Source organism: Aristolochia californica, unplaced genomic scaffold (genome assembly GCF_029961685.1).
Source record: "Aristolochia californica isolate CCGP_79_NKW_82.1479 unplaced genomic scaffold, dmAriCali1.0.hap1 SCAF_4, whole genome shotgun sequence".
NCBI lineage: Eukaryota > Viridiplantae > Streptophyta > Magnoliopsida > Piperales > Aristolochiaceae > Aristolochia > Aristolochia californica.
In genome coordinates this window covers 43,447,852-43,468,791 of record NW_027182103.1, presented here as the reverse complement: position 1 = coordinate 43,468,791, position 20,940 = coordinate 43,447,852, and the positions used below count along the sequence as shown (strand labels likewise).

The 20,940-nt window shown below is 41.2% G+C and overlaps 3 protein-coding genes across 8 annotated transcripts; 1 reads left to right on the top strand and 2 right to left on the bottom strand.

Annotated features, from left to right (window-relative positions):
* Window position 1: 1 nt before the first annotated feature.
* On the bottom strand, window positions 2–3,276 carry LOC137963567 (pentatricopeptide repeat-containing protein At4g01030, mitochondrial-like). Its single transcript, XM_068810696.1, has one exon. It carries the CDS (start codon window positions 3,249–3,251, stop codon window positions 465–467), a length of 2,787 nt encoding a protein of 928 aa, XP_068666797.1. The 5' UTR covers window positions 3,252–3,276; the 3' UTR covers window positions 2–464.
* An 8,012-nt stretch (window positions 3,277–11,288) lies between these two features.
* On the bottom strand, window positions 11,289–16,097 carry LOC137961897 (polypyrimidine tract-binding protein homolog 2-like). 4 transcript variants are annotated; one of them, XM_068808514.1, is made up of 11 exons: window positions 15,938–16,097; window positions 15,487–15,794; window positions 15,164–15,373; window positions 14,285–14,347; window positions 14,116–14,189; window positions 13,944–14,039; window positions 13,202–13,259; window positions 13,011–13,115; window positions 12,836–12,917; window positions 12,540–12,652; window positions 11,289–11,764 (listed from the first exon to the last, which is right to left on the bottom strand). In XM_068808514.1, the coding sequence occupies exons 2-11, from the start codon at window positions 15,670–15,672 to the stop codon at window positions 11,498–11,500; spliced, it is 1,254 nt and encodes a 417-aa protein (XP_068664615.1). In that variant the 5' UTR covers window positions 15,673–15,794; window positions 15,938–16,097; the 3' UTR covers window positions 11,289–11,497. The 4 variants fall into 4 exon arrangements, with proteins under 4 accessions (XP_068664615.1, XP_068664614.1, XP_068664616.1 ...); XM_068808513.1 differs by having other exon boundaries at window positions 15,487–16,097; XM_068808515.1 differs by lacking the exons at window positions 15,487–15,794; window positions 15,938–16,097 and adding an exon at window positions 14,943–15,003 and having other exon boundaries at window positions 15,164–15,299.
* A 1,364-nt stretch (window positions 16,098–17,461) lies between these two features.
* Window positions 17,462–19,059, top strand: LOC137961900 (subtilisin-like protease SBT2.5). Of its 3 annotated transcripts, XR_011115094.1 has the most exons (5): window positions 17,462–17,627; window positions 17,738–17,885; window positions 17,975–18,352; window positions 18,438–18,556; window positions 18,755–19,059. XR_011115094.1 is itself a non-coding variant. In XM_068808519.1 (3 exons), exons 1-3 carry the CDS (start codon window positions 17,551–17,553, stop codon window positions 18,038–18,040), a joined length of 288 nt encoding a protein of 95 aa, XP_068664620.1. In that variant the 5' UTR covers window positions 17,462–17,550; the 3' UTR covers window positions 18,041–18,323. The 3 variants fall into 3 exon arrangements, 1 of the variants encoding a protein (XP_068664620.1); XR_011115095.1 differs by having other exon boundaries at window positions 17,462–17,885; window positions 17,978–18,352; XM_068808519.1 differs by lacking the exons at window positions 18,438–18,556; window positions 18,755–19,059 and having other exon boundaries at window positions 17,978–18,323.
* The last annotated feature ends 1,881 nt before the right edge of the window (window positions 19,060–20,940 follow it).

The following is a 20,940-nucleotide window of genomic DNA, read 5'->3' as shown; positions in this document are numbered from 1 at the left end:
CTTTTGTGACTCTATATGTGGATAATTTGGGTAAAGACTCACTAAGTACCTGTTCTGATACCATGTAAAATTAGATCACTTCACAATTAATCCTTCTTCTAAACATTTAGCTGTGTATCTCACAAAGTCCGTGGTTGCATACCTCCGCAGCTGCATATTCCCTAGAGAAAATGGTTGTCACAAAGTCCGTGGTTGCATACCTCCGCAGCTGCATATTCCCTAGAGAAAATGGTTGTGAAAGTCATGTTTGAGAAGTTCCTTGATCCAGAGCTTCCTGTCCTTGTAGTTGCTGAGCTGCAAATGTATGACACAAAGCTTTTGCACGAACAGAAGCACTACTGAAAAGTAAATTACAGGGCCAATTTATGAAACGACCCTGCTAATTGTTTTTTGGTAGGGCTTCCAGTCATGTAAAAGCTTCTATACGATATGGGGCCTCACCTCGTAGGTCATGGTCCTCAGTTCTAAAAACACTCATTACAGGAGCATTTCCCATTAATGAAATGATGAAATCGAACACCTTCCTTAAGAACAATCTCACGACCACTTATTTGGGACATGTATTTGGCTGCCGTGTGACAATCCTTACATACTCTAGCATTCTTTATCACCTTAATAGGTTGACTTCTCCCTGTCTTGATCAATCCAAAAGTTATCGCCAACTTCTCAGGGTGGCTTAGCAGAAGTTTCTCCTTCTCTTCTTCATCTAAGGTCTCAAGTACACAGTCTGTATCAGGCACATATCCTAATTTCTTCATTTCTAATATCATCTGATATAATTCAAAATATATTTCTGCAATGTCCGGGTGAGGTCTCCCTTCAGCTGAAAACACATGAACAGTACGATTAATCTGTATCCAGCACCACCCACCCATGTTCTTCACCCCTAAAACGTTCACAAGATCATTCATGATTTCAGCATCCCCCCATCTTCCCTTCATGGCATATAGATTCATCATCACCATATAATTTCCCTTTTTATATGGTTCCAGTTTGAACAAGTGTTTTGCAGCAATTTCCGCAAGCTCCAAGTTCTTATGAACTCTACAAGCTCCAAGAAGAGCACCCCAAACACTAGCATCAGGCTCCAACTCCATTGTTCGGATCAAGTCCCAAGCTTCATCTAAGTACCCATTTTGCCCAATAAGATGGACCATGCAAGAATAGTGCTGTAATGTTGGAACTAGACTATAATCAGATTTCATACTATCAAAATGTTTCCAGCCCTCACCAATTAAACCAGAATACATACAAGCAGAAAGCAATGCAGTGAATGTAATAGCATCTGGTCTCAGACCCAATCTACCCATTTCACTAAAAAGTGAAATTGCCTCTTCACCTTGCCCATGAGCAGCAAGACCCATTAACATGGCATTCCAAGAAGCTAAGTTTATGTTTCGATTTTTTTTGAAAATATGATAAGCGGAATTCAAATTACCTGATTTACAGTACATGTCTATGAGTGCTGTCGCAACATATACATCTGAATCGAAACCATATTTTATCACAAAACAATGCAATTCCAAACCCTTATCCAGAGAAGCTAGACCTGCACAAGCCTGAAGCAGACTTGCAATAGTTGATGAATTTGGTTTGATTCCTGCTTTCTGCATTAGTACATAAAACTTTAAGGAATCTAAATAATTTCCCTTTTGACAGCAGCCAGAGATTAGAGCTGTCCAAGAAGCCACATCTGGACTCAGACTAACTCTATCAAGATGATGGATCAATGATAGAGCTTGCTTGTTTAAACCCAAGATTGCATGTCCTAAAATTAAGTTGTTCCATGTGTGTAAATCAGGCCTAAGGCCTTCTTGTTCCATCTCATTAAGTAACTCCTGAGCTTTCTTAACTAATCCGCTATAAGCATAACCTGAAATCAAAGAATTCCAGACAAAACTATTTCTGTTCTTCATATTATCGAAGACCAATTGAGCTTTGGCTAATTTTCCTTTCTTTATGTACATATCAACCAGTGAGGTTCCTGTATATATATCATCATCAAGACCATTTCTCATCAGGTAGCCATGGATTTCCTTTCCCAGTTCCAGAGGTCCCACTTCAGTTATCACTTGAAGAGCACTTGTAATAGAACTTGAGTTGGGCCTCAAACCTGCAAGTTGCATTCTGTGCAAAACCTTCAGAGTTTCTTCCAAGGATCCATGGACTGAATGGCCTCTGATCAAGCTATTCCAAGTAACCAAGTCTGGTTTTACCTCTGAGCGCTCCATTTTGTCATACAGATCCCAAGCCTCACTGAGAAAACCCTTAAGAGCATACCCTGATATGATTGAGTTCCAAGATACCACACTTCGGCTACTCATGGAATCAAAAACAGCTCTTGCCAGTACCAATTCTGAACATTTGGAATACATGCTAATCAAAGAATTTCTAACTAGTAAATCTGACAATAATTCGGTCTTCAAAGCAAAGCCATGGATTTGCATTCCTTGTTGAAGAGCTTCTAGTTTCCCACATGCTTGAAGAACCTTCGTTATTGTCAGTTTACTCGGTTTCACATGAGAAAATTGCATCATTTTGAACAATTCGACACATTTTAACCACAACCCATTTTCCGAGCTCGATATTATTGCCTCATTCCACGAAGGAACGGTTCTCCATGCCATTTCGTTGAATAGCTGCTCTGCATTACGGGAGCCACAATAAAACTCCTTCAACGCGATCTCCAAATCAGCGTAGAGATCAAACCCATTCTTGACAATAAAAGTATGTATTTCTGCACCCACCCGAAAGTCCATCGACTTTGCACATATATATAATACAGCAGAAAGAACCATCCTGTTAAATAGCATTCCTTCGCGATGCAATTCACGCAAAACCACGAGAAATTCCGATAATTGCATTCCAACTCTATTGAGTTCTTTTTCTAAATAATCTAGAGAAGTAGATTCTCTCTCAAAACCCATGAACAAAACCAAGGCAGCTAACCGGGAGTTCCCGGCTTTTGCAGACATAATGATCAGTTCGTTCAACGATTGCTCCAAATTGGACCCTTCCGCGAATTTTAAGATTTGGGCCCGAATACTTTTGGCTGATGATAAAGAAGTTAACTTTGTGGGATCGTCTAAAGCATTTGAAAGATGAGAAAATGTAAGAGAAGATGATGATGGTCTCTTAGTAAAGGTTCCTGCAACCCCAAGAACACGAGAGATGGATACGTTTCTTCTGTTGTTGCTAAAAAGTGTTTGGGGAATGGAGGGACCGGGAAGATAGTGTACCTTTTCCCCCATAGCAATTCGAAAACCTGAAGGTAGCTAATCGCTTCGGGTCGAAACCGACTACAGTGAGCTCTTGGAAACAGCCGATGGCTGGATTGCGAACTCGTGGATAAGGCGAAGACTGTAATAAGCGAAGGAGAAGCAGTTGTGTAGTAGCTGGTAACCTGTCAATGCAAAAATGTTGTTGGCGGGTCCTGTGTTGTCGTCACACGCGGAAACGTCCAAAACACGTTTGACTCGATTTTTCTTCTTCACAGAAGAAAACGAAGGCTTATAGACTTTGGAAAAGAAACAAAGACTTGACCTTTCGTGCAGCACCTCCACTGATCAGCCCAGATCTCCACCGTCATATTTCACAGAAGAAAATTGATAAAAAATTCTAATTTCAATATATCAAACTTTTCTCTTTCTTACTAATATATGATTAGAATATATGAACGGTAATGGATCGAAAGTACAAAACCGATTATCCAACATGAAGTTGCCATACTGAATTCACCCACAATAAAACATCCATGATTCTGATCGCAGAAACGAAATTCCGCAGCCTTAAACTACTAAAGTAACAGATTGGTGTACACAGGTGGTTACATTTAGCATATATTCGTAAACCACATCTACCAAATACATATACTAAAATCCCCAGTTCATCTCTCGAACCAAGAGAGCAGTCATCAGAACAACTTCGATCGGTTCAAAAGACATTCAGAATGTCACCAAACCACTTCTTGAAGTCTTTTTTTCCAGCAGCGATCGCTTCATCACCTTCTCCTCTCTCCACGTTTCGTTCGTCTTTAATGGTCAGAATTGGGCCAGTGAGAAAATCCCTGCTTCGTTCAGGGATCATTCCCCAATCGCGGGATCTCAAGGCTGGAAGAAAATGGCGATCCGAAGGAAACCCGAACTCCGTCCTCTCTGGTACCTCGCGCAAAGGCAGGCCATGAAATTTAGAAACCCTCGATCGGATTAGCCGCGCCTGCTCAAACTTGTCCAACAGAAGCATATCGTTTTCGTATGAAACGACGCGAGGTCCACGGAGACGCGGGTGGCGGCGGCAAGGGTACGGGAAACGGAGCCGTAACGGGGGCTTATGATGGAGGGGAAGGACAGTGATTCCGACAGCCGAGAGGGTCTCTGGCTGTACTGACTCCTCCTTGAGAGGGAGCCGACGGGCGTAGGAGAGGAGGAAGAGGGAGAAGATGACGCAGACGCTGACGGCGAGTTTGGCCATTTTGACGGGGAGAGTATGTGAAGCGCAGTTTGAAAGATCTAAGTGGGACGGGTATTTAAAGCTTTCTTTCTTTGAGGGAGAAGAGACTTCGGGCAGAACGTACTTGGCGTAAAGGAGACGTCAAAATCCGATACGATCCCCTGCATCGGCCTCCATCAGCCGATACGGGGTGGAAAAGTTTCTCCATTTATCAAAGAAAACTACTTAGCAGCATGCAATATAAACCAGAAAGAAAATCTTTTAAGGTTTGGAGGTTCCCCTTACTCCACGTCGACAGGATCGAAGAAAACTGCAAGAATTTAACCTACGTAAATTCAATAAAAATATTTTAAATGTTTTTACGAAGTAGGATTGGTTGCTTGGGCGCCGGCCACCGAGCTTTCTTCGGTGCTCACCTCCCGATGGGTCTGGGGGCAGGAATTGACTCGACCGTATTAGCTCCATGATCGTCGAATGAAGTATGAACTCGACGCGTACAGCGTATTTGATCCTTAACGTTCACCGAACAAAAAATCCAGAGGAGGAGAAAGAACAGCCAAGCGTGTGTTTCAATTCCGTGTCATATTTGGCTCTTTCTTTCCATTCTGACGAATTAAATTGCGAACGAGGAGACCCGAGGAAAGGAGTCTCGACGGTAGTCTCCAAGCTCTCGCTTCAAATCAAACAAAACATAACAAAGACAAAAACCAGTTTCCCCTGGCACCCGGAACAAATCAAGTTCTTATTTTTTCTTTCCTTGTCAATCTGTCCGCCTCTCACTCTCTGTGGCAATTCGCGGAATGGAGACCGGAGTGCTGTCACGATTGATTCAAGTCAACCGTCATTCCGGCGATAAGAGTCCAGCGAAACCTGGAGGAGGCGAGGAAGGAAGCAGCATAATCCTTCTATAGTTGTGTGTCTCAATACGTAACCGTCCACGAGTGTTATGATTTTGGGTTGAAAAACTGGATCGAGAAGAACACGATGGGGGAAGGGAGAAGACGAGAGCGACGACGCTCTAATTCCCGATTTTCGTTATTTAATTTACTGTTCCCTAAGGTTTACATAAAAGAAAAAGATAAAATTACATTGGTCCACTAGGCCCCCCACCATGGTTAAACATAACAATCTCCACCTTGAACCAAATTGCATCTAAAACAAACATAACCTAAACAAAAACAAACATAAAGATACACTAGCAACATGCTAGATTCAAACCGACACCTAATCTGAACAAAACTTGAATTTTGCAATTGGAAGAGGCTTTGTGAGCATATCAGTTTGATTTGACTTGGTACCAATCTTCTTCACGATCACATCTCGAACAAAATGATACCAAATATCAATGTGTTTCGTTTTCTCATGATACATGCGGTCCTTTGTCAAATGAATGGCGATTTGGTTATCACAATGCACTGTAATAGAACCTCGATAGAAGACATCTCACCAACAAACCCCTTGAGCCAAATAGCTTCCTTGATAGCCTCTGTAATTGCCATGTATTCGGCCTCGATATTTCAGAGTGCAACAGTGGCTTGAAGTGTAGACTTCCAACCAATTGCACAATCTCCAAAAGTAAAAATATATCCTGTCAAGGAACGCCTCTTGTCTAAATCACTAACAAAATCCGCATCCACAAAACCCATTAGTGTTTTGTTACCATTTCCAAATTCCAAACGAGCATCAATGGTACCTTTCAAATAGCGAAAAATCCACTTCACTGTTGCCCAGTGCCCTTTTCTAGGACAAGAGAGATATCTACTTACCACACTAACAACTTGAGCAATGTCAGGTCGAGTACACACCATCAAGTACATGAGACTCCCGACCGCACTCGAATATGGAACCTTCTCCATATATTTCTTCTCATTATCGGATTTTGGGCTTAAATCAGCCGAAAGCTTGAAATGTACCACAAGAGGAGTTGAAAAACCCTTAGCTTTCTCCATGCCAAACTAGCATAACACTTTTTCGGCAAAACTCTTTTGTGAAATGAACAATTTTCTATTGGGTCGATCCCTTGTGATCTCCATCCCGAGAATCTTTTTGGCAGCCCCCAAATTTCTCATCTCAAATGCCGAACTCAATTGCTCTTTCAACCTCCCAACTTCTTTCAAGTTGGAGGATGCAATCAACATGTCATCCACATAAAGCATCAAGTAGATGAACTCACCACCATTCAACTTCCTGAAATAAATACAACTATCATAATTAGAACGGTGAAAATCAATACTCACCATAAATGAGTCAAACTTCTTATACCATTGTCGCGGTGATTGCTTAAGGCCATAAAGGGATTTATTCAAAAGACATACACAGTCCTCCTTTCCCACCACCTTAAAACCCTCCGGTTGACTCATGTAAATTTGCTCCTCCAAATCACCATGCAAGAACGCAGTTTTCACATCCATTTGCACCAACTCCAAATTCTGCATTGCCACCAAAGAGAGCAAAACTCGAACGGAGGTATGTCTTACCACGGGAGAGAATACATTATTGAAGTTCACGCCTTGGACTTGGCTATAGCCTTTAACCACAAGTCTTGCCTTGTATCGAAAATCCGCGAGATTTGAGTCATCAATCCTTCTCTTGTACACCCACTTGCAACCCACAATCCTCTTATCACTAGGAGGCTTCACAAGAGACCAAGTCTCATTTTATTGCAGTGATTGTAACTCTTCATTCATCATAGCAACCCACTCGGCCGCATTCGTAGAAGAAATGGCTTCCTTGTAGGAGGATGGCTCACTTTACTCCACATCTTCAGCAACTGTCAAACAATAAGCAAAATCAAAGTGTCCATACCTGGTGGGTGGTCAAATTTCTCTTCTAGTGCAATCCCTTGCCAATAAATATGGTTGTGCATCTTCTTGGCCTGCCTCATCATCATGTGACATTACCTCATCACCTTCTTGGATCGGTACTTCGAACTCCACCTTCTTTGCAACTGTCTTATTTTCCTTAATATTCAGTTCAGGTGCAACATCTTTTTCTTTCAACATTGTCAACTCGTTGAAAATGACATCTCTAGATATGAGAAACTTGGATGATTCAGGATACCACAATCTATACCCCTTCATATTTTCGGGATACCCAAGAAAAACACATTTCTTCGATCTAGGTTCTAACTTTCCTTCATTCATATGAACATATGTTGGACAACCAAACACCCTCAAACTGGAATAATCAGCCAGCTTACCCGACCACACCTCCTCGGGCGTTTTGCACTCAATTGAAGTGCTAAGAGATCGATTCACCAAATGGCATGCTGTGTTAATAGCTTCCGCCCAAAACTCTTTACCCAAACTCGTATTGGAAAGCATACTCCTAGCTCTCTCAAGTAGTGTCCTATTCATCCTCTCTGTAACACCATTTTGTTGTGAAGTGTTGACCACTGTCTTGTGCTGAACAATTCCTTCAGTCTTGCAAAAATTATCAAACTCTCGGTTGCAAAACTTTAAGCCATTATCGATTATCAACCTCTTTACTTTCTTTCCCGTTTGATTTTCCAAAAGTGATTTCCATTATCTGAATGTGCGGAACACTTCACTTTTCTCTTTCAAGAAATAGACCCAAACCTTCCTTGAAAAATCATCAATGAAAGTAAGCATGTAACGAGAACCATTACCTCTGGATGGCTTACGAAAAGGTCCCCAAAAATTCAAATGAATGTAGTCCAATGTTCCCTTGGTCAAATGAATGTCCGTGGAGAAGCTCAACCTCTTATGCTTGTCAAAAACACAATGTTCACAAAACTCCAAGTTACACGTGCATTGGCCACACAACAAGCTTCTCTTGCTCAAAATGGTCATTCCTCTCTCGCTCATATGCCACAACCTTGTAGCATCCGCATCCGAGATAGTACCCGAACGTGCAATGGCGGCCGAGTCTGTAACCGTGGAACCTTGTAAGAAATAAAGAGTTCCAATCCGTTTTACCTTCGTGATTGTGAGATTACCTTTAGAAACTCTAAGAACTCCACCTTCACATTGGAATTTGCAACCCTTTTCTTCAAGAGACCCTAAAGAAATCAAATTCTTCGTCAAATCGGGTATATGCCTTACACCCGTCAATCTTCGGACTTTTCCATCATGGAACCTAATTGTCACCCAACCAACTCCAGTAACCTTACACACATTGTTGTTCCCCATAAGTATCTTACCATCCATAGACTCATAAGTCTCAAACCGATCTCTATAAGGAGTCATGTGTTGTGAAGCACCCGTATCCATAACCCAACAATGTTTGTCATCAACATTGGTATCTACCACACAAAGAGTATTAATCGTGTCATACTCGGCCACATTTGCCTCCGAAGAAGAACCTTTGGTATCCGCCTTTTATTTGTTTTTAAGCTTGAAACAATCGGCCTTAATGTGTCCCTTCTTCTTACAATAATTACACATCAAATCCTTGTGTTTAGACTTCAAACAGGTCCTTGTGTCCTTGGAGTATCGATCCCTTGGTCTACCCCGATCCACAACCAAACCAACACCTTGGCTCCCTTTCTCAACAATGGTCATGTCACTGTCAATGTGCATCTTGGCTTGTAAATTGCTCTTGACATCTTCAAGAGAAATCTTGTCTCTACTATAAATCAACATGTCTCTGAAAACTTTATAAGATATGGATAATGAGTACAATAAATGCAAACTCCAAAATAGATCGGAAATTGATGTACCCTCAACCATGCGAAGGGTGTAGAGGCGCAACTTCAACCGCAACCGATTAGTGAGTGACTTCTTCGTGTAGATGTCCTCCAATTTTTCCCACAAACCCCTAACGGTTTTCTCCGATAGGACCTCATGCAATGACAAATTGTTTAAACACAATTGGATAATGGAGAGTGCCTTATCATCCATTTCTCTCCACTTCTTATCCGATACCGCATCAAACATCTTATCTCGGCCAAAAATGGCCTCCTTGACACTTTGACTTGACAAAATAGCAGTCATCCTCACTTGCCACAGTGCAAAACTCGTCTTCCCATCATACTTCTCAATATCAACTTTACCCAACATATCTTTTTAATTTTTTTTCATCACCCAATTCATCGAACACAGCAGAACCAAACTAAAAAAAATAATTCTAATTTCAGGATAAAATTAGAATTACCTCGTGTCCACAGAGCAGTGCTCACGGCGGAAGGCTGCCCTCTTCTCCCCCGAATGGACAAATGCCTTACGCTGATGAAATGTCCCGAAATCAAGATTTCAGCGCCACGAAAACTCAGTTTCGGTGCCCCTGCGTTCGGTAATATCCGAACCGTACCTGCGGCGATGGCAACGACAACGTCGACGGCAGTTCTGGCCACAGCGATGGCGAGGAGTCCCACGTATCTGGGATACGGCAACAACAAGAGTCCCTTGGACTCTCTCTTCTCTGATAAATGGCTGGAAAAACAGAGAAGCGTCCGGAAAAACAGAGCTTCTCCAACAGCTCCGACGCAAACTCCGATCGGGATTCTCAGGGCGGCTCTGAGACGGGACAACCAACGAAAACGAAAACGAGATTTGATTAACCTCGCTCTGATACCAGTTTGTTAGGATTTTGGGTTGAAAAACTGGATCGAGAAGAAGACGATGGGGGTAGGGAGAAACGAGAGCGACGACGCTCTAATGCCCGATTTTACTGTTCCCTTAGGGTGATAAAATTACATGGGCCCACTGGGCCCCATACCATAATTTGGTTAAACATAACAACGATGATTATGCCATGTAAATGGCTGCGAGTACGTCATTGCTATAATTCTGCGAAGTAAGTGGACTGTCAGGACGACCGGTTGCCCTGAGGGAGGTCCTCACATCCTCCGTTCAGCTTCTAAGTGAAAGCTCCATGGGTATTTCGGAGAAGGTGGTTTTGGTGGACGGGCTGGTTTTCTCCGCCAAACGCTTTCGGACGGTTTTGATGCCGAAGAGCCTATATGGAAAGAGCCTGGAGCGCTTGGCACACGTTACAACCGGTTGCAAGTAGTTGTACGCCATGGGAAGCCTCGCCGACCTGATCGCAGGTCAGTCACCAAAACGCACCATAATCTTCTCTATTCACCATTCTTTGTTCGTGGGTCTTCTTTATTTCTGCAAAGCCTAACCCCCAAATCCAGAACTACAAGAAGAGATTGCTCGAATGGACTAATCACAAGCCAGAATTTTCAACCATGTCGAGGTGCAAGAGAGCTAGGCACACGCCGTTAAACTGGAAGACACGGATCTCGATCATGGTCGATGTCGCAAAAGCAATCTCCTTCATCCACAACCAAACGCCACCGTGCCAAGCACCTTGGGATGAACGTGCATGGCAACGTCAAAGACTCCCACGTCTTCATTATGGCCGATTTCTCTGGTTGCCTGTCCGACTACGGATTTGTCTAGCTTGCCTTACGAACAGACCATATGGGTTACTCGCCGTTGAGGAGGCTGCCTGAGCTCACCAATTTTGACGGCAGATTGACCGCAGAGAGCAACGTCTATAATTTTGGGGCCATGGTCTTGGACATGCTCAGCGGTTCTACTGCTCCATTTCAGATAGATTCTATTTCCAAAAGGATTAGGAGTGAAAAAACTGGGAGCACTGAGGTTTTTTTAATTCGATCAGGAGGGGTGGGATCGGAAGCAGACAATTGAAGTTCTGTAGATAGCCTTGGCTTCGAGTAGGCGGTCTCCGGTTACGAGGTCCTCCTCTATAGATCTGAGATCAATTAAGAAGAAACTGATAACTATTCAAACAAACAATGCCAACTTCTGAATATCCGTTTATGTGGACAATTAGCAACTGTTAGAGGAATTGCCTTTCTGACTAATGATTAGATTCAACATGCGCTATTTCAGGCCATTAAGAGATTTCAGCATTGGCTTGTAATCTTTCCTACTGGACAGTCGCATTAAAAAACACACAAAAAAAAAAAATCACATTGACAACATAATTACAAAAAAATGATTAGAAAACGGAGAACTAGAACAAATAATACTCTAATCATCGACCATAGGGTGGCACCGGCAGATGTCCATCTGGGACAGGCCACGGCTTCCTTTCAGAGTTCATATCAGGATCATCTAGCGAAGGAATTGGATAGATATGGGGGGCCATGTGGCATTTGAGATGGCAGCTGAGTCATTGGTCCAACACCCATATTCCAAGCCCCAATGGGCGAAGGGGCCGTCATCAAACCTGGCATTTGGCCTGGAGGAGCATTGTTGTATTGCGGCGATGTGGCACCGGGTATGGGAGGCTGGGGCTGCTGTCCCAAGATTGAAGGCTGATTGTTCAATATAGGAGTGTTCGAGATTGTATAATCTCTCGATCGATCATTGTTCACCTTAAGAAGAAAAGCATCAGTTAACAGTACTCAGTCACATTCTTGTGCCAAAAGACATTAAAATTAATGAGATACCCTATGCCACCCACATGTAAGGCAGCTTATTAACTATAAAAGACGTATAGGTCAAGTCAAAGCATACCTTTAAAAATATCAATTACGTTTTTTGAAAAAAACTGATGATTTCATTAAAGAATGGTGTCATACAAAAAGCCCAAAAAACGGGGGCAAGTAAGCTAGATCAGAATCTCAATTACTTTTAACTCCAGCCAATCTGTCATATAAAGTTGCTACATAATCGAGCATAGCTCTCAAGTCTCAACCAGAAGACAAGTGCAATTATATCTTTCTGATGCAAAGTAAGTGCTACGACAATCATGGAGTTCTGACAAACATAACTTGTCAAACAAACAGAGTACCCGATGTTATTTCGTGTAGGGCCCTCGTACCAAACAAACAGGCTTTAGGAAATGGTGCCCCAACAAATAGGCCTTCCATATGGTGGGTCTCCACAACAAGCAGAATACATTTATAACCACCTATTCAGTGTTCCTACCACACAATGGAATTAGTGAGCTGCAGCATTTCATTACGCTTAAATTTCCATTCCTGGACAACCAAGCTGAGAAATGCTACAAGTACCAAATGATTCACCAATTGAGGACCTCTAATGGCACTCAAGTCAGAGGTTCAGATCTTCTGGATGACTCTTACCTTCTACAGCAATTTATTACGAAAGGACATGAGTTCAGAGTAAAGTAGCTACTGGGGGTACCTTTACACTGATATCGGTATGATGTGAATATGTGAGATGCAGCCTGCAAAATCCTCCATCATAGACGCAGTGTCCTTCTAATGCTTGCTTGGCTGCACTTGCTGTTCCAATATCTATCACATGAACAATGGTAACTTAACAAGATTAGTAAAGTATTGAATTATTTGTTTCTGGACTAGAAATTTAGACTATGAGCATTAAGGTGAATATAGAGTGCTCCAAATATTTATTCAGCAACAGATGGAGCATTCTGAACTACAGACATACAAGAAGATGTTTTTAAGATTAAACATTACCTGGGTACTGAACTAAAGCATGAAACCCAGCATTCTTCTCAAAAATTGCAATCTTTTGAACAGGGCCGAAAGAAGAAAATACCTGGACGTCAAACAAGATAAAGTGAGAATGCTGAACTATGAAAGAAATATTTTTAATTTGGTAAACAAGACAAAAACGAAGAGTTACAAATACCGTGTGTAAGACATCAACATTCACTGCATATTGCATGTTCTCCATAGAAACAAGAAGAACATTACTCTCTGTCTCTTGTTTCTTTGCATCATGACTTGTAAAAAACTGCATTTAGAAATGAAAAGGGAGACGTCAATTAAATTGCATGGTGGAACTAATAACCAGAACTGATACTGTTGCACGTGATATACCTGGCCACCACCATCAATAGCAGAAGGAGCTACAGGAAGATAGGGATTGGTATAGTCCCTAAACACAAAGGTGAAAATAAGCATTGAATATGAAAAAGAACCAAGAGAAACAGTTGCTTTGATTATGGCTCCTGTATTTAATAACCCACAAAGACCAAACCAGGAGTAAGCAGATTATAATTCAACAGATGAAAAAAGAAGTTTTATCCTTCACTCGTAATCTGAGGATAGGAAGATCCAACGAAACAATAATTACAATACAAGGCATGTAATAGGGAATGATAAATAGTTTAAGGATCCAAAGCTAAGGTAAATTTACAAAATTCTCCTTCCAGTGTAGAACCAGACTTTTAGATAGATTTAAGCCCAAAAATTGGAAAATAACTTCTACTGCCTGACAAAGACAAAAAGAGAACTGGTCTTAGAAAGTGTACAACTCAAACAAGGCATAGGCACCTGATTGGCTAAAATATTAGCAGTGTTTAGAAGCAGCAACTGCACTTCCACAACAAGCCGTTATGAGGTAGAACGACATAACATGTCATCAATTATATGCCATGTGAACAGAACTAAAAGACATGACCATTATTGATCTTTTCCATAGCGAGTAAGCTTGACATACCAAAAAGTGTATCTTGTCAAATAACTGGTTCTTCATACCCACTGAAAAGGATGAATGAAGGATAGGACACCAAATAACATCATATCATGGCATTGGTTAACAGCTCAGAAGCCAGTTTACCTACTCCGATGGCTCTGAAATTTCACGTTCAAATCCGTGTGAGCAGAAAAAGTCATCTTCAAAGCAAATGGTCCCATATTTTCTGGAAGCAAATAACTACAACCATATATCTTAGTCAGTCAATTTGATTTGTACTACAGGCATTGTAAGAAAAGCGAAAACTGTATATTACCTAGGAATACTTCTACCATCTAGTGCATCTTTTGCGGCAAAGGCAGTTTGTGGATCAGAAAACTGCACCAAAGCCTGGAACAACAGAGACAGAATCTTAAATTGCAACGAAACTGTCCTGAAGGAATAAAATTTAGAATGGAAGTGACCGATATAAGCATACAAATAACCTGAAAACCAGCAGTTTTTTCAAATGTGGCAATTTTGTGCACAAATCCAAAAGCAGAAAACACCTGTCACAATAGTAGCAAAATAAATTTCAGTATAACCTGAAGTATGTGCAAAATATATTTGTTTTTGAAAAGCATCATGTGCACAATAATGTATAGGAGGATATGGATTTGCTGTCAGTTCAAATAACAACTCTAAAAGGTCCAGGAAACTACTCTGTTGAAATGGGGAAGTTGTTACACCTTAATAATGAAATCAAGTTAACTGTGGTCACTAAGGCGTGCTTTAGTTACTAATGCTAAAAAAAAATCATAAAAAATTGGGATCAAAAGCTATTATCCTTTTCATTTTGCGGGAAACTAAATGGCAGGGAAAATGCAACAAGGAACTGTGCAGCCAATAAAACCTATCCACTTCAAAGGTGCTAATACCACGCTGTGCACTGAGAGCGTGAACAGATTAAGATAGCTTTTTTTCTTCCACAACAATCAACTCTATATTGATAAATAGATAACTACACACTTTCGATGACTCCAATTTCTTGGACCTGAGAACGGGAATCATTTAGTAAGAATCTAGGTTTTAGATTGTAAGCATGGGGAGGAGTAGGATCAAGAAGAGGCAGCGTTAAGCAAGGGTCAGGAGACAAACACACACATGCACGTTCTCCCGATGCAGTGCGCTGCCACGGAAGATGTTTGCCTGTAAGATGGACCTGCTGACGATCCGTTTAGATTTGTGTCAAATAAAAACCTTACATGATAATTGCAAACTCTTCTTATAAATTTGTGACATACTATGAGCATCTTCATGAAAATGAAGAGTGAGATAAGAAAATACCTCACAAGACTGGGAAAGGAAAATTAGCAACTGCTTACCAAGTGTAAAACCTCAATGCTGACATGGCTCGCATCGACACCCTCAATTGTCACCAGCAAGACATTCCCAGCAACATCTCCAGTAGGTTTGTTATTTATAATCTCTTGCCTGTTTGAATACTGGATGTAGACGGTTTTTCCGCGTACCTGAGCAGGCTCCGGAGAAGAAGCATAATATGAAACCATCGCGATTGCTTGATTCAGATCTTCCTATGATTATAAGCAGCCGCACCCAAAAAAAAAATTAAAAAAAAATGAGTTAACACATTAAGCCTGTACAAATCGAAGTATGCATAGAAACCAGACGAAGAAATTCGACTTACAAATTCAACAAATGCTTGGTTACGATTAGCTCCAACATTGCACTTCGTATTAACAATTTTACCGAAGGGCTTCCCCAACTCGATTAGCTCCTCATCCGTGCATTCCCACGGCAAATTTCTCAAGTGAAGAACCTTCGAAGGAGGTTGGGTGTATCGAAACTGAGGCTGAGTAGACCCAGACGCCATTCTAACAGAAAACCGGCCACCTGAGAGTGCAATCGTCGCTCTCACCTACCAAATACCACAAATTTTCTCTCCCTATATACCCCTTCACAATCGACAGAATAACTCAATTGCATATCTCCACTCTGTCGACAAACGAAAGGAATCAATAGAATCGAGGCGATGGCCAAGCCAAACGGCGTAAATTTAAATCGTACAGAAACTAAACAAACAGATACACGAACACACGGAATCCACCAATGTTGATTACAGAGATTAAAAAATATACAATCTCGCGTCAGACGAAAAACTAGGGCTGTACGCAGGCGAAAGAGATGAACAATAGCTCGAGCTGTTGACCAGGGAAAAGGGTAAACTGTTTCCTCAGGTGAAAAATTTGCCGCAAGAGCTCTGGCGTTAGCCGCCCGGTTGGCCTCAGGCAATTGGTGGTAAAGCTATCAGGACAAAAGCGAGTTTCGGTAGCTTCCCTCTTTCTTAGGGTTCTGCGTCCGTCAATACCTAAACCTAAATCGGTCGGGTCAGTGATTTTGACAGAGTCCGGTCCAAAGTAATGTAAAGTAAAGCCCAGTTTTTGTCGTCGAGTCTGCCCACATATATATTGGTGATACGTATGTTATATGAAATTATTCTTTTACTATAATATTTATTTATTATTTTATCGGAAATTTATTATTTTTGTGTTAAAATATTACTTTATTATATTAATATCTGAAAACTAAAATTATTATTATGTGAATTTATTATTTATTATATAATTTATCACTTATTTTTATAATAAGAAATTTACATGAACGGGTTGATTATTTTATTATACTAATTATTAATTACTTGTTGACATTAGGCTAGTAATTAGTATTATAAAACTATAAACCTGTTCATGTAGTGCCGTCAAAACGAGACCAATAGACTGCTCTGTTTCAAGAACTCCTTGAGAGTTTGAAACAGAGGTCATCTCTATCACGAGGACAGGACAGACTGGACAGAGCGGAGGAAAAGCGATGAATACCAAAGCAGCAAGCGGAGCGTCGTCGGAGTTATCGCCTGCAAGAACGTGGACCAGTTTTCTGCAAGTCCCCTCTCACGTGCAGCATTCTGATGGAAAACTCGGCGGAGAAAATCATCCGCAGCTGGGCTCCAGTCTGCCTCTCGTCCTGCTTGGGGCCCCTACGGCGGCCCGACACCGGTTCACGTGAGGAACAGACAGCTGGAGCCTGGAGGTATCAGAATTCAAGGCCCTGAAATCTGTTCGTACGTGTCAGTTACTGGTCATCTCCTTCTTAGGAATCTTGGCATTTTAGCTGTTCCTCCGTGGTCCCGTCTACGTGTTGATCCGTGATATCAACACATTGAGCTCTCTGATATCATCCATCGAGGCTGCAGGGGAGTGGTCAAGTACGGACGATGCACTAGAACAGGGACGCAGGACAGGAAAAATCGAATCAGCGAGTAACCCTGGAAATCGATCGTCTTCCTGATCCTGACACATTCGTATCCATTTTTTACAGAGACGGGAATAGGTGAGTTCGAGCAGTTTCAGGTTGCAGCGAATGAACATGGACCCACAATGCTGGAGCGAGAAGAGGCCCCGTTGGGACTTTCCGAGTGACTTGAGTTTTTTACCTGACCCACGTTTGATGAGATATATTTGAGTGACAAACCGGGCAAAGGTAAAACCGAAACCTGGTTGAGAAGCCATGCATCTGTTAGTCCGAAAAAGAAATAAGAGGATAATGGCCTTGACTTTATCTCTGTTTCACTTTCACGCACATATATGCTAGATATCAAACTATATTAAACTACGATGCCAGGTGAGGTTTTCTGAAAGCACTTTCAATCAGAAAGAGAGAGAAGAGGAAGGGGAGGGAAAGAGGAAGAGGAGTGATGGGTAGTAAAGAACCTGAACTGCATTTCGTTTTCATGAACTTCGATCCTGAATACGAGCGCCTCCGAGCAGATCGGTTTGTTCTCTAAACCTCATTATACAGTTCGCCTTTTTTTTAATGTTTTTTGGGTATTCTGTTTTTCCCCTAGGTAAGTGTTACGTAGGTTACCCTGGTGCGTATTACAGAAGCAGGCAAGGAGCACACGAGCTGGATCTGTACCTGAGCAACAAGCACGACAACCTGCTGGCTACTGTGCTTCAGCCGGGGACTTACAAAAAGAGATTTTCTTGGGTTATCGTTGATGGGTTTGCTGTAGAAATTACAGACGATCAAGTAATACACTTAGCTTTTGAAATTCTTGCTGCTTTATGTCCTCACACTGTCAAGTTAATCAAAATGCTGATACTGTCTCTGTTTCAAAGCAGGCTGAGACGCTTAGATCTGTGCAGGGAGTCAGAGTTGTCGAGAAGAACCAAGAGATTCGCTGATGCTAAAAGATGAAATCAATGTACAAAAATGTCTGATTTTTAGTAGCACTGAGATTGTTAAAGTGTTCAAGCAATTTTTTAGCTCTTACATTGTCCTGTGTTTGGATTCTGAAGGACTCATATGGCCATTAACAAACAACTTTGTTCATTTTTCGTCTCTATTGCATTATACTCTGCTACTATCTGGGTAATTTCTTTACTTCCAAATGTCCGAGTTCTGTAGCTTGAGGCGCAGATGATTTGCTATTTTCCCCATATTCAATGTATCTTTCATGGGTCTTCACTTCCATTCACTCCCTCAACTCCAAAGAGGTAAATATTTGCTCTCTCCCTTTCTCTGAAACACATGGGAATGTCAGGAGAAGTCAAGGAAGCTATAATCTGTTCCCATTGGCAGGCAATAGAAAACGCGTATTGAAGTCCAGAAAGCACCATTCATGGCGGGAGGGGGCGGTTAATAGTCAGTGAGGGTCATACGGGCTCGATCTCTCACACACATTGGGTTGTTAAAATAATGTAAGTCAAGAGCTGATTAAACAGATTCTTTCTGAGGATTCTATAGAAAGTCAAAGCGTCCTAATTCCCATCTCTCCCATGACGAGAGAGCTTGAATGGAATCTGGACATGGCTGTTGAGGTTTTGTAGAGCACTTTTTAAAGAAAATTATGAACTGGAACGGGCCTCATCTGAACGGGGTTATTCACTCTTCTGCAGCGTGTACGCGGTAGTGGAGATCGATTCCAGTTGGTTTTTCGATCAGGACATGAATGATTTGACCTAACTTTCATGGGACTTCTTTTACTCAATTTAACTTGTTCCTGTAATGAAAAGAACAAGGAATGATACCTGATCTATTTGTTTTCTCTCGCATGTGCCTCTGCTGGGACGATTTGACTCGTGAGTGGCATCTCCCCTTGTTTTCTTTTTGTCTGAACTATTTGCTGTGGCTGGTGTTACAAACAGACACTTATTAGACACTCTCCATTGTACATCATATTATATTATCAATCTTCTGATCTTTCCCAGGTTTGAAAATCCTGGACTCCGTTGTTTAGAGATAAAATAATTTGTAGACTGAGGAAGACGAAGCCTCACAACGTGAAGGGTTGGGGTTTTGTTCAGTTTTATAGTCTATCGGTGGAGGTTAATCTTCCAGGCCCTACAGTTGCTGAGTTGAGAGAGGTGCACAACAAGCACTGTCCACTCTCCTCAAGAACCTCGAACATGCCAAACGCGAGTGGCCGATGTTGGAAGCCCTTGAGGGAGAGTGAGCAGTGGATGCCCTGATCGATGTAATCCTCCGGTCCCCTCCATTGCTCTGCGAGTGATTTCTGCAAGATCAGTTTTGGTCACTCTTCTCAAGGCCTTCAACAGAGTCCCAGAGGTTAATTACCTCCTGTGTGGGTCGTGTAGAAGCCCTTGAGGGAGAGTGACCAACGACAACCTGGTAAACAATTTCAGTCGTGCACATGAGCAGTTGCTGTGCAATGAGAGAAGGGAAACTGACTCTTTTATAGGCTATCGAAGACGAAACTCAAACTCAGTTTGGAGGGGATGCCTCCATATCTTGACTCTGACTCTCGTGGCAGAAAAGGATTCTGATGATCGCGAAAAGGAACGGCAAATCGATCGAAATGTACGGAGGGGTCGACCCTTGAAGCCTCCGCAAGGGCATTCCACCCTCGTTTGGAATAAAGTTGGATTAGATTCGTTGTTTATCCATTCTGTACAAAGCTCGACGAACGTTCAGAGATGATCAAGTATTCCCTTTGACATTCTTCCATTAATCCCTCCTTGCCAACTGAGCTCCGAAGAGAACAATGTCCTCGCAAGTGGAGCTCGAGTCGCCTCTCAAATCCTATGGGAACCCAAGCAGATGTTCCTTCCGTTGTTCTCGAACAAAGAAGCAATCTCGATATCCTCGGCACTGCTGAGACATCCCTGTACAAAAGACTGCAAAACGTTTTGATTCACATCAGAAGATCTGGAAAGCGAACCGACTTGCGAGTGGAGAATATTTTCAGGGACATAGATTTGCCCAAAAAAAAATGTCAGCACCCTTCAGCACTGGATGAAACAGATCGGATTTTGAGAAGTCTTCGATTAGTTTGAACTTGGTATGATTAGTCTTGCATGAGACGGAATCATCTATGTCTTAGACAAAATATGAGTCACGTACATTGAAAAATCCCAAATTTCAGTAAAAAATATTATTAGCTATTCAAAATAACTTGGAAGATAAAAATATCAATTTATATAGTAAATAATTAGATGATGAGAAAATTAGAATAAACATTACATATTAACACATTTTTATTAAAATTAAAAAAAGTACATAATATAAAATAAAATTAGTTGTTTTTCGTAAGAATACAAAAAAAAAAAAAGATCGGTTAATAAAGTTTTTATAGATGAAAATTTTATAACCTGACAAAATGGGACTAAAGTAAAAGTTGTATCATTTAACCAAATGTAATAGAAACTAAATTTTGTTGATTGGTTTTTTATTTAAATAATTTATGAAAATGTAAATTTTTTTTCCTAATTATTGTTTCTATTCAATAATATAGCTATTAAGAGACGTAGGTCTTATAAAGTAATTTTCCCCTAATTTAAGTATGTTGGGATGGAAAATAGGAACCCCTCTAATATTTTACTTATTTTTAATAAATTAATATAACATCATTATAATTCATAATCATTTTTTTAAATAGTTAGAGGTTTTATAATATTGGTTAGAGATAATAATTGTCAGAGCTGGGTGGTTCCATCCACCACTGATGGGTTAAGTACTTGGCTTTCAGCACTTAATAGACAGGTTTAGGACAACTTTCAAATGAAACATGGAGGTAGTAATAGACTAATCTGCCCTTTGGATACTTAACTTACTAGTAAATTTT

Bases quoted from the DNA above. Each gene is read 5' to 3' on its own strand.
- LOC137961897 (XM_068808513.1), bottom strand. From the start codon at position 15,672: ATGGCGTCTGGGTCTACTCAGCCTCAGTTTCGATACACCCAACCTCCT. The intron at 14,348-15,163 runs GTAAGCAGTTGC...CTATTGTGACAG, and splicing joins GCATTGAGGTTTTACACTTG to GTGTTTTCTGCTTTTGGATT. The intron at 14,040-14,115 runs GTAATATACAGT...ATATGGTTGTAG, and splicing joins GATGGTAGAAGTATTCCTAG to TTATTTGCTTCCAGAAAATA.
- LOC137961900 (XM_068808519.1), top strand. From the start codon at position 17,551: ATGGGTAGTAAAGAACCTGAACTGCATTTCGTTTTCATGAACTTCGAT. The intron at 17,628-17,737 runs GTTTGTTCTCTA...TGCGTATTACAG, and splicing joins GAGCGCCTCCGAGCAGATCG to AAGCAGGCAAGGAGCACACG. The intron at 17,886-17,977 runs GTAATACACTTA...GTTTCAAAGCAG, and splicing joins TAGAAATTACAGACGATCAA to GCTGAGACGCTTAGATCTGT.
- LOC137963567 (XM_068810696.1), bottom strand. From the start codon at position 3,251: ATGGGGGAAAAGGTACACTATCTTCCCGGTCCCTCCATTCCCCAAACA.